Raw genomic sequence first — 12,320 nt, 5'->3', positions numbered from 1 at the left:
AGTCTTTTCTGCAGACAGTGGTGTAGCGTGGGTTGTCAGCACCCGGGGCAAGGCAAGTAATTTGCGCCCCCTAACCCGTGGATTTGCGCCCCCTAACCCTAACCCCCAGATGTTGCGGCCGGTGCGGCCGGCCCCCCCCTGCACCCCCCACGCTACGCCACTGTCTACAGATCGGTTACATTTGATATGAGACATTAGTGTTGTATACAGTATAAGGTTGGGGAAGAAGAGAAGGGGGTGGGGGGTGGGGAAACATATTCTTTTCTATAGTGTACGTGTGGGCTTTTGTGTCAGCATCAACTGGGTAGGTTCTCTTTCTATTCACTTATTATATTTGCTTGGTATGGAGAGGTGGCCCAGGGTGTGGCTGGTTGCCTGTGTTTGGCTGCAGTGAGGTTTGTTTGCATTTGTGAAGGGTATGATTGTTGGGTCAAGTTAGCCATATTGATTTGTATGCTGTCGGTGGATTCTTGTTGTTGTCTTTTTGTGCTTTGTACGTGATAAAGGGGAGCCATACTGGGACGAAGGTGTCCTCTTCTATTTGTCACTGTGTTAGTTTCAGTCTGTTGGTTAGCTTTTCCAGTAAGGTTGTTTCCCATATGATTTGGTACCACTGGTCCATGTTCACTCCTGACAGGTCTGGCTATGATGCTTCTGGCTGCTGCAAGTAGGTGGGTTATAAGCTCTTTATAATGTGAGTGGGCATTATCATCTTGGAAAATCTTCAAAAGCAGCAGTTCTGGGTGAGTTCTAATACCTGTTTGGTTATTTTGCATATTTCTTGTATGATTGATGTCCAGAAGAGTTGGATTTTGGGACAGTCCCATCACAGCCTCTCCAGGATTTTGATGAGTCAGGAAATATATGGAATATTATGGCTCGTAAAAATAAACATGATCAATTTTCTCACAATCAATTGACCCTATGGGGAAATCCAACTTTAAAAATTGGGTGGGAAATGGTAGTGTGGAAAAAATGGATGGATGCAGGTATGTTATCTATAGATAAATTAATAGATGAGAACAATAAATTTTTTTTACATATCCTACCTTAAAATAAAAGTATCACTTAGAGGGAATGACAGTGGCAGTTTTTACAATTACAACATTTGCTAACATCTGCATTTGGGCCTGAAGCTTTTAAAGCATCCAAGACAATGAAGATACCTGAACGTTTGACTGAATCCTTTGAGGCTTTTACTTTATATAGATATCTAGTATCTATTAATCAATTTGACATACAGACTTTTATAAGTGAATGGAATAAATAATTAATAAGCCCCATCTTAGTTAATCAATGGGACCATGTTTTAGCCTCAGTTTCTAATGTGTCATTAGACCAGGCATAGGCAAACTCGGCCCTCCAGATGTTTTGAGACTACAACTCCCATCATCCTTAGCTAACAGGACCAGTGGTCAGGGATGATGGAAATTGTAGTCTCAAAACATATGGAGGGCCAAGTTTCCCTATGCCTGCGTTAGGCTATAATCTCCAACTTTTTGTTGTTGACTTTCTGTATGGTCTTAAAATACATTGAAACCCTAAAGCTTTTGCACAGAAAGGCAGGCTGGTGTAATGAGAGCCACAGTTGTAGAGCTGTTAAAATATAAATTGCATGCTCCCAGTGTAGCTGGAACCTCTGCAACTTTTGTGTGAGCACAGCTCTCTACTTGCAGGCTGGCTGGCAATTGGAGGAAACTCCCTTGTTTAGATCAGCACTCGGTGAAAGGAGAGGGAGATTGCAAAGGATGGTTAGATAAGGGCTTCTGTTTCTCTAAATACTAAAATAAAATATAGATTCAAACTTTAGAAAAGTCAGCACATCTATTAAGAATTCGTACATCTCTCACAATATTTTTATTCAAGCATAACAAAAGCAACAGTAAAGGGATGTGAGATATAAGTCAATAATATTATCCCAATATTATAGATGCAAGGCTGAGGTATAGAGGCATTGATGGTGATATAAATATGTTATCCTTATATAGTACATTTTTTAGCATTCAAGCCAATTCACATGTACAGTAATGCTTGCAGCAGCCCTACCTACTACTATTATTCTCATATTGCAGGGCAGGGGAATCTTGAAGCAGGGCTAAAAATAGGCTTTCTGTCACCCAGGTCAAAGACCCAGTTTGGCACACACCCCAGATGCATGTTTGTGTACACCCCCACCCCCACCCCCCTCAACACATTTATTTGTAAAGGGCATAAAAAGTAGGAAATATATTATTTGAATACAAAGGAATCCTAATAAGCATTTCGACTGTATGACCAAAGGGAAAATGAGCATCCCTTCCAATAAAAGCAAATTGTTTGTCAAAGTAGAACTTCCATGTTCAGCGACTGACCTGAGGTCAGGTTTTGAATTGGATTTATTTGGTCACAGGATCATTAAAAGACCCTCTTTGAGGATTTTTGACACATCACCCCCTTCTTGGTTCTGTGCAAACCCTTTCAAGGAGTTCTGACGTGGAAATTTGCTCCTAAGCTTCAACACGATTCCTTCCAATTTTATTTTTGTTTGATTACTCATTTCAGTGATAATTTTCTAGTCATTTTAGGTCCCAAGCAGGGGTGCCCAAACTTTTTTCAAAGAGGGCCAGATTTGATGAAGTGAACTTTAATCCCAAAGTTGTTGAGCTTTTTTTTTTTTTTTCAATTTTACCCCAGGCGTGATTTTCGGTGTCTGGGCATGCAACAGATGCGATTTCCGCACTGCGCCCATGGACGATCTCTGTGGGAGTGATCTGGCCCCTGCCCGGTGAACCTTGCTGACCCCTGCAGTCTGGAAGCTTCACCCAGGGCTTTTTTAAGGCAACCCAACGAGTTTTTTTGTTCTGCAGTATCCAGAGCTATATGTTGCTAAAATGGTTAGTGCAACATGTGGAGAGAGAATAGCAACAATGGCGTTCAGTTCCCTACAAGATAATGGTGCAGATGGAAGTTGTTAGAGGATGGAAATGCAATGCAAAGGAGAGCAAGATCTTTGTTCTAAACCTTGCACATGGCAGGAGCAGGGGTAGGGATGAAGGAAGGCCATGATTTAATGAAGCCTGGAATGATAGTCCAAACCAGACCATTATTTCTGAAACAGAAGCATCAGTCTTTCACTAGGGATTCTGTATGTGCTGTTCTTGGCTTGTGGTAGCAGAAATAAATCAAATATTTGGAAAAGCAAACATCTAATGTGCTGTTCAAGATTCAGAATGTTTGGAAACCGATAGTTAACTATGTTTGTGCACAGAATATTGCTACTAAAGAGAAGGCACATTGTCGATGATTCAGCATGAAATACTTTCTAGCATTTGGCTTGGGAAAGCCTCTATGGTATTTTTCTGCAGTGCTGCAATAAAGAGAACTAAATGGCATCCTGGTGGGGTGCCATCGCGGCTGCTGCCCATGCCCCAGGGACGTGCGCCAGCCACGCCCCTGCCTGAGCTTGAAGCTCCACCACTGACCATGTGAAAGACCTCTCAGTTGGAAACTTAATCCAGCAAGACTGATCTTTCTTTTTATGTTAGGATTGAAGTAGCTGATAGAGTTTCCTGGTATGTTACAGCAGAGCCATAACTATGGAGGGGCAGGGCTAGGTGGGTTCTTTTGCCCCAGGTGAAGCCTCCAGAGGGGTGCCATTGAGGCTCCAAGTGTGTGTGTGTGTGTGTACACAAATGCACATGGGGGTGCCAAACTGGGTTTTTGACCCAGGTGAAATAAAGTCTACTTTCACCCCTGTGTCACAGTGGCCAAAATTAAATACAAAAAAGCATTGTCCAGACCATTGTCCCACTGCAGAATTATTTACTTGCCATTGCTGTCCATTTTCTAAGCTTGCACAGTTATAGAGTGTGTACATACTGATATACCTACGTACAAGGACCAGTGTATTTTTCCCCCTGCTGCAAGGTGAGCTCATCTTCCCCTGACCAAAAGTGAGCGCAGTTCCCCAGCACACCTTCCCATCAAGCTATGTACATCTGTATGTAACCTAATTCAGAAGTGTTTAAAAATAAATAAATAAAACATCCAAATAATGAGGTAGGAACAGTAATGTGATTCACCCAGTGCTTTTCAAGCTGCACTGGCTCCCGGTGGAGTACAGGATCAGATTTAAGGTGCTGCTTTTGACCTTTAAAGCCCTTCACGGCCTAGGACCCTCGTACCTACGGGACCGCCTCTCCCGGTATGCCCCACGGAGAGCCTCAAGGTCCATAAATAGCAACACCCTAGTGGTCCCAGGCCCTAAGGAAGTCAGATTAGCCTCAACCAGAGCCAGGGCCTTCTCAACACTGGCTCCGGCCTGGTGGAACGCTCTGCCTCATGAGACCAGGGCCCTGCAGGATCTGATTTCTTTCCGCAGGGCCTGTAAGACAGAGTTGTTCCGCCTGGCCTTTGGCTTGGAGCCAATTTGATTTCCTCTCTTTCTTTTTTCTTTTCCTTCTCCTGCTGCGATGAGGCTATATTTTAATGTTCCATTATTTTAATGTTGTATTTTATTTTTGTTTTTAAGTTGTAATCATTCATCTTGTTTTTATTATTGCTTGTAATCCGCTCTGAGCCCGGCCTTGGCTGGGGAGGGTGGGGTATAAATAAAAATTATTATTATTATTATTATTATTATTATTATTATTATTATTATGCATCACAGAAACAACAGAAGAGTTCATTGTTTCCCACTGATTCAGTCATATACAGTGTGCAGGGTATTTTTGCTTCACTCACCCTCACAACACCACCTTCCCCGAGTGGTTCTAGGTCAAAGTTAGTGCATGAAGGGTGAACCTGGCATTTGGGACTGTTGGTTGTGCTTTGAATGCCCAGCAGTGGCTAATTTTGCAGCTCCATGTTGACTAAATGGATTATAAACCCCTAACTATCCCCCCCCACCCCATCCTGCTGCAGGAGGCTGGCCAGATGATTGAAGAGCTGAATGTAGACTCAGTAACAACACTGGAGAGAGAACTTGTGGAAGCCGTTAAGAGCCTGTGGGAGGATCCAGGAATCCAAGCATGCTATGATAGGCGAAGAGAATACCAGTTGTCCGACTCGGCTAAATAGTATGTATCTTACAGTAATAGATCTATGGTCTGAAATGTTTAGGTTTAGTAAATATTAGGATTTAACTAGAATTTATATACGGTGCTATTTTTCAAGAAAAAGAGGTGCCAGAACTCACCATGAGCCTTATTTTCTTATAATGGCAATGGTGTGCCCTCCTGAGTTCCAGCTGGAAAAAAGCCCTACTTGTATGTATATAAGACAGTCTCAATGGGCATTAGAAAGGGGGTTATGCAAAGGGGTTGAGGTGTTTAAGTAGGGTTTGTGTAAAGAACACTTGTGTCAGACTTTGAAAATGTAATCAAGATCCATGTGTATTGGAATGAATGTTGGACCCACTTCTTAGCATCAGCAGTTAGCATTTGAAGAGCCAATTAAGCTAGGCAAATGTCCTAAGTGTGTACCAGTCTTTAATCCTAGTCAGTCAACAAGTGGGAACTCAGGGGAACTCCTTTGTTAGGTGACACCTGGGGGGGCTAATCATTAGTACTCCAAAGCACCAAAAGAACTGACCATTAGGATGCAACTGAATAAGGAACAGCAGAATTAGTAGGAGAGATGCCTTGGACTGGAGTGCTACACACTGGTCAGACCTCACCTGGAGTACTGTGTCCAGTTCTGGGCACCACAGTTCAAGAAAGACACTGACAAACTGGAACGTGTCCAGAGGAGGGCAACCAAAATGGTCAAAGGCCTGGAAACGATGCCTTATGAGGAACGGCTAAGGGAGCTGGGCATGTTTAGCCTGGAGAAGAGGAGGCTAAGGGGTGATATGATAGCCATGTTCAAATATATAAAAGGATGTCACATAGAGGAGGGAGAAAGGTTGTTTTCTGCTGCTCCAGAGAAGCGGACACGGAGCAATGGCTCCAAACTACAAGAAAGAAGATTCCACCTAAACATTAGGAAGAACTTCCTGACAGTAAGAGCTGTTTGACAGTGGAATTTGCTGCCAAGGAGTGTGGTGGAGTCTCCTTCTTTGGAGGTCTTTAAGCAGAGGCTTGACAACCATATGTCAGGAGTGCTCTGATGGGGTTTCCTGCTTGGCAGGGGGTTGGACTCGATGGCCCTTGTGGTCTCTTCCAACTCTATGATTCTATGATTCTATGATTCTACTCCAAGCCCCTCTTGAGATGACCAGGCTGTAAGATCTGGAATCCCTCCATGCAGAGTGAAGGTGTAAATATGTAAATAAATCATATTTCTTTGTGTCTTCAGTTCTCCAAAGGAGCACAGACCCAGGGTGAGTGTCTCCAGCCCCCTGCAATCTTGCTACCGTTCAGCACTTTTGCCAGATTGTATTATTATGACGGGTTGTACTGCCAACTCTCCCCCTGCCCCAATTTGTAACTCAAATTTCGGCATGAAATCACATCTGTCCCTTCATGTAGATGAATTAACAAAGAACAGTTTTGTTTTAATATTACTAGTTTTCTTTTTTATGGGTAAGGAAATGATGAGCAGCTATTCTTCTTCCCATACATACATACAATCTATTTCTCTTATTATATTAGTAGAAAATTGAGTGGGGTTTTTTTGTTTTGTTTTGTTTGCTAAATACAATAGTTTGGTTTTGCTCGAGGTAAGAAGAGTTTATAGTTTCTTAGTGAAGCATGATCCAGATAGCAAATGAAATGTGGGTAGTAGGGCGGTTCATAAAAAACTTTTTTTTTAAAAAAAAAATGCCTGCTCCACTGAATTGAAATTTCAGCCATAGGAAAACAGCCAAGTAAACAGCTATTTTTATGGAGGAGGGTCAAGATATTAACTGATATGCATGAAATTTCAGAGATAGCTATATAATCCCTAGTGTAGTAAGATAAGACCTTTGGAGCAGGCATTTTTTACAAAAAGTTTTTTATGAACCTCCCTAGGGAACAAGGGGGTGATTCAACAGTTGAGCTTGGCAAGCAAGACATCTTTGGCTCAGCTGAAGGGGTTAGGCTTGAATAGTGAAGGGTCTGGCAATTGGGGGCTGTGCAGGATAGTGAAGGTCTTAGGATTTAATATGTTAAATAATGTTGCTTTCTTACAGTGACTAGTCTGGCATTTCTGGTTTCATTGTTCCAAAATTAAACTCAGTTCAACACATTTCTGCAATACTTTGCTTTATATAATTTGCCAGCATTTTAGTGGATTTAGTTTCTCTGATCAGGTTCATTATACAATCTTTTACAGCACAATAGTGCTGCAAAGAATTTTATCAGAGAGAGGGCTCTATGGGCTTTCTGTTTGATCTGTGCTGTACCCCAGCTCAAGAAATTACTAAAAAGTCCACCACGTCCTCCTCTTCTGAGCCCTCTTTAATCCCCCTAGTATCAGGTTCAGTCTGTGTGAATTATTTTCCAGTTGCTCCAACCTTACATCAAGCATAAGAATTGCACTCTCCATTTTTTCGAGAACTTAATGCTGATATCCTGTGCTTCCATTATAGGCACCCCATCCATTTGCACAGCAACCTCATGTACCTTTTCCTCCGGTGGTTTAATTATTTCACTTAGATCCGCTTTACTTGCATTATTTGCAATGTGATCTCAGAGAGCAAAACTTCTTCATCTTTGATAGTTTTGGAGTTTAAGGCACCATTATCAGTTCCATCAAACAGATTATCAGGCCCGGTTATTTTCCTAGTCTCAGAATAGTTTCTAAGCGTCTTAGTTTAAAGCAAATGTTAATTCCCTTGCATTAAGTCTGAAATTGTTAAGTCTTTTATTCCTTTTTTGCTTCAGAAGTTTTTTTTTTAAAAAGAATTCTAGTAACTAAAGAGAGAAGCTTGGAGACTAAGCTACAATCTTGGTCTGCGCTGTCACCCCCCACTCCCCCCCCCCCGCTGGGTTAGGATTTTAATTTTTATACAATGAAATAGCAATTATGTTGGTCTTCACTTAAATGTTTTAAACTTACTACTTTGTAAATGAGGACAGTGTGTGGAAAATGTGAATATAAATTGACAAGCTTCTTTTTGATATAGTCAGCTCAAAAGTAAATAGCGTAACTGAAAATAGGCCACTATTGTTATTCATACATGGCGGACTGGGGGTGGGGGGAGCGCTGTGGCTGAAATTGTCTTGTGTAATGGTAGTTGTGTATTAACAATAGCACTGAGTTTTGAATCTAGAATGTCCGTGTTCTTTAATCTTTTACCTTGGGTGGTCTATTAGCTCTCATTTATTTGTGAATTAATCTCCTACTTAAATAAGTATTTGATTTCAACATATGTTAATTTGTTTATGACAACATGTAACACTTTGCTAAATAAGTGTGTCTGTATTGGACTTGGAAGTTACCTTTCAGACTTTGACCGTATTGCTGCACCATCATTTGTGCCAAACGAGCAAGATATTCTCAGAGTGAGAGTGCCAACCACTGGAATTATTGAATATCCTTTTGAGTTGCAAAATGTTACTTTTAGGTAAGTTTGGTTATGCAAATTACTAATCGAGGTAAAGCAGTATTGAGTAGCCAGATACAGCAGCACCAAATATGAGCCAAATGGGGAAAGTTCGTCCTAGATAAGGCTTGGTTACAGTTACTAACATCAGACGTAATTAGATTTTGATCTAAACCTGAAGAGTTTGGCAGCTATAAAAGGCCCTTTTGAACATGGGCTTTTGTGAGCCTCTAAACATGGTTTCTGGGTTTGGTCCTGGAGCAACTTTATCAGCATTTCAGGTTACTGTAAATAGTTTGTTCAGCTATCAGGTCTTCTTCACAGCAAAGATGAGTTGGGTTTATTTTGTTTGGTTGGTGCCCTGGAAGCTTATTGCACAGTTACTCCTATTTCTATTTACAGAATGGTAGATGTTGGTGGACAGAGATCAGAAAGAAGGAAATGGATACACTGCTTTGAAAGTGTTACCTCAATAATATTCTTGGTTGCTCTTAGTGAATATGATCAAGTCTTGGCAGAATCCAACAATGAGGTAAAAGAACAGAGTGCTCTAGATTGTTTCAGTTAGTGCATTTTACTGTGGCAGATTATTTCCTCAATGCATCTCTCCATAGAATGGTCATCCTCTCCTATTCGATGCACAATACCAATTTTTGTAGATGTATCCTGATGAAATTCTGGCACAGACACACTCTTAGTTTTTCATTCTTGCACATATAGCATCCATTGCATTGTATTTAATATTATATTATTTTATTGCATTTATATCCTGCCTGTCCTCAAAGGAGCTCAAAGTGGAGAACATGGTTATCTTTAACCCCATTTACACTTTGCGGCACTGGAAGAATAGCTAGTGCTATAATTAATTATACTTGGAACACATGTCTGGGTAGAAAATAATGATAGATGGGAATAGGTTTCGGGTATGAAATAATTATACTTTAATCTGAGCACAGAAATGGGGTGCGCAGGCAGAGTTCCACTCACACAATAGACTTGCCCTGCATTTCCTTCCCCTATTCACACCCAAAATGTGCTCTTGAGGGTCCCCCAAAACCCTGGGGCATATTTGAAGTGTAAACAGTGGTATGAAGGTGGAGTGAAGTTCTGTTACACAAGCAGAAATCAGTGTTGGATACAGCCCAGCACCCACTAATTTCTTTAAGAATACTTTGCTAACATTTCATACTTTTCTTGCAGAATCGGTTGGAAGAAAGCAAGGCTTTATTTCAAACAATAATCACATACCCTTGGTTTCTGAACTCCTCAGTCATCTTGTTCTTAAATAAAAAAGACCTTTTAGAAGAGAAGATTATGCATTCCCATTTAAGCACCTATTTTCCAGAGTTCACAGGTAAACCAATTGTGGTTTACACCTGATAAGCAATTATTGTAGCTGCTTTGTCAGTTCACTAATGACCAGCACTTTAATGTGAAGTGTTAGCTACCCCAGTTGTTGGCTACACTAAAACAGACAACATTTACCGTATTTTTCGCTCTATAATACAGTGGTGCCTTGCAAGACGAAAAGAATCTGTTCCGCGATTCTCTTCGTCTAGTGGTTTTTTCGTCTTGTGAAGCAAGCCCATTGACGGCTTAGCGGATTAGCACTATTAGCGGCTTTTAGCGGCTTATCAGCTTAACGGATAAGCAGATAAGCGGCTTAGCGGCTTAGAAAAAGGGGGGGGTGTCGGAAAAACTCGCAAGACATTTTCGTCTTGTGAAGCAAGCCCATAGGGAAATTCTTTTTGCGAAGCGCCTCCAAAACGGAAAACCCTTTCGTCTAGCGGGTTTTTCATCTTGCGAGGCATTCGTCTTGCGGGGCACCACTGTACACACTTTCCCCCCTCCAAAAATTAAGGGGAAATGTGTGTGCGTCTTATGGAGCAAATGCAGGCTTCAGCGAAAGCAACGCAAAGCCTCCGAAGCGCATCAGGAGCGCTCCCGCCACCCTCCGGAGGCTTCGCGTTGCTTTCACTGAAGTCGGTGCGCACCAATCCCTCTTCCTCTCCTGGCTTCGCTTCGCTGGAGAGGTGCTGCACAGCTTTCCCTCTCTGCGCAGCGCCCCTTCAGCGAAGCAGGAGGAGAAATGGAAAAGGCTCCATTTCTCCTGCCGCTTTGCTGAAAGGGCGCTGTGCAGAGAAGGAGAGAATTTTTTTTGTGTTCTCCCTCTCTAAAACTAGGTGTGTCCTATGATCGAGTACGTCCTATAGAGCGAAAAATATGGCACCTATTTTTGCAAGGAAATGATTAAAATTATATGCACATCCATATTCCCAATGTGGGAAGTTAGCATTTGTTACTACACACAAGTCCTACTGTCCAAACGCTCGTTACATACCCAAACATAAGGAATGAGTACCCAAACCTCACTACACACGCATCAGATTCTGATATCAAGACAGCCAGACACAGTCGCAGTACTGTAAACAAATGAGCAGCCTTAAGCAAGACTTACTTTTTGTGTTTTGCTGGTTCATGGCAACCAAAAACCATGGTGGGTGGGGGAAAGATCAGACAAATAAGAGAGCATCCTTTTCCTTCCCTCCTTGCCTTTTGCAAGGTTTCAGTGGTTTTTTTCAAAATTTTGGGGTAAACATTCTGTGGTTGGGAACATGGTAGAAATTTCCCCCTAGGAATAATTGGAAATCGTTGACTCGTTATGCAAACGCTCACCTAACAAATGAATTTCCTGAGAATGCATTGTGTTTGGATAGCAGGACCTGTGTGTATTAGTATATTTGAAAATAGTTAATTGGAATTAATTAACTCTGCATGCACTAGTGAAAATAGAAATTTATTTGAAGATTGCAAGGAGTCTCTCTCTCTCTCTCTCTCTGTTTAACGGTGTCATTTTTTGCTTTTGAGCAGGACCAAAGCAAGATGTTAAAGCTGCCAGAGAGTTCATTCTGAAGTTATACCAGGATCAGAATACAGATAAAGAGAAAGTGATTTATTCCCATTTTACATGTGCTACAGACACAGAAAACATTAGATTTGTCTTTGCTGCTGTCAGAGACACAATACTACAGCTGAATCTAAAGGAGTTCAATCTGGCATAAACCACAGGGACCCAGCAATGTATTTAAAACTCCATGTATGTATTTGCAGCAATTGTTTGTGTCCCTGTTGACCATAAAATATTTACTTAACAAAAATGGAAATTTAGATATGATACTTACAGATTTTTAATGTATACACTTTCAAAATGGTTTTTTTTCTTTCAGTTTTTGATCTGAGGTGCATAATTTTAGTTTTGAGGTGATTTAAGAAAAAACTATCTGCCATTTATTTATAGATACTTCCTGCACCCGCTAATTTAATTCATTTGATAATCTTTTAGCCAGAGATGTCTTAGTTACAGAAGATTGGATGCTATATTGTCATTTGACTAAGGTACATGACTAAGCTGAATGAAAAATGGCTTATATTTATATAATTCTTTAGGTTTTTAAAGCCTCTTTGAAGGACATGGCATACATCTTATTTTCCTTGAAACACGGCAGCTGGTTGTGCAATTTTTGATTCATAAGTAAAATGCTAGCTGCCAATATGTTTAATATTTATTGTTTTCTATATACTTCGGGGCATAGTTATTCAAAAAATAAATAAAAACAAGCTCCCTTCCGCCCTTTGCTGGAGCCTATAAAAAGTAACTGCTTCCGTGACTTGAGAAGGGAAGGGTACACTTGTCTCCAAAATGTATAAAGGCACCCCTGAATGGCATCTATCATTCAACAGTTCCATTGTGGGAACCGTATCTTTTGGTGGCCATTTTTGGCAAAGGCAGTGAGTGTTCATTTCCCATTTTATTTACTTTTCCTTTATTTTATATTTAATAAATAAATATAGTTAAGACCTACCACTTGTT

At 41.0% G+C, this 12,320-nt stretch overlaps 1 protein-coding gene across 2 annotated transcripts in view; it reads left to right on the top strand.

Annotated features, from left to right (window-relative positions):
- LOC309352512 (guanine nucleotide-binding protein subunit alpha-14) overlaps nt 1–12,307 on the top strand; it is a 38,628-nt gene extending 26,321 nt beyond the window's left edge. For both annotated transcript variants that reach the window (XM_081881067.1, XM_081881068.1), the window contains exons 3-7: nt 4,903–5,057; nt 8,342–8,470; nt 8,852–8,981; nt 9,650–9,803; nt 11,321–12,307. In XM_081881067.1, coding sequence (XP_081737193.1) covers nt 4,903–5,057; nt 8,342–8,470; nt 8,852–8,981; nt 9,650–9,803; nt 11,321–11,511 — 759 coding nt within the window. In that variant the 3' untranslated portion in view covers nt 11,512–12,307. The remainder of the gene's footprint in view (nt 1–4,902; nt 5,058–8,341; nt 8,471–8,851; nt 8,982–9,649; nt 9,804–11,320) is intronic.
- The last annotated feature ends 13 nt before the right edge of the window (nt 12,308–12,320 follow it).

The sequence above is a fragment of the Podarcis erhardii genome (assembly GCF_964252035.2).
Source record: "Podarcis erhardii genome assembly, chromosome: 11".
NCBI classification, from domain to species: domain Eukaryota; kingdom Metazoa; phylum Chordata; class Lepidosauria; order Squamata; family Lacertidae; genus Podarcis; species Podarcis erhardii.
The sequence above is the reverse complement of the archived record's forward strand: the minus strand, read 5'-3'. Positions and strand labels throughout refer to the sequence as shown.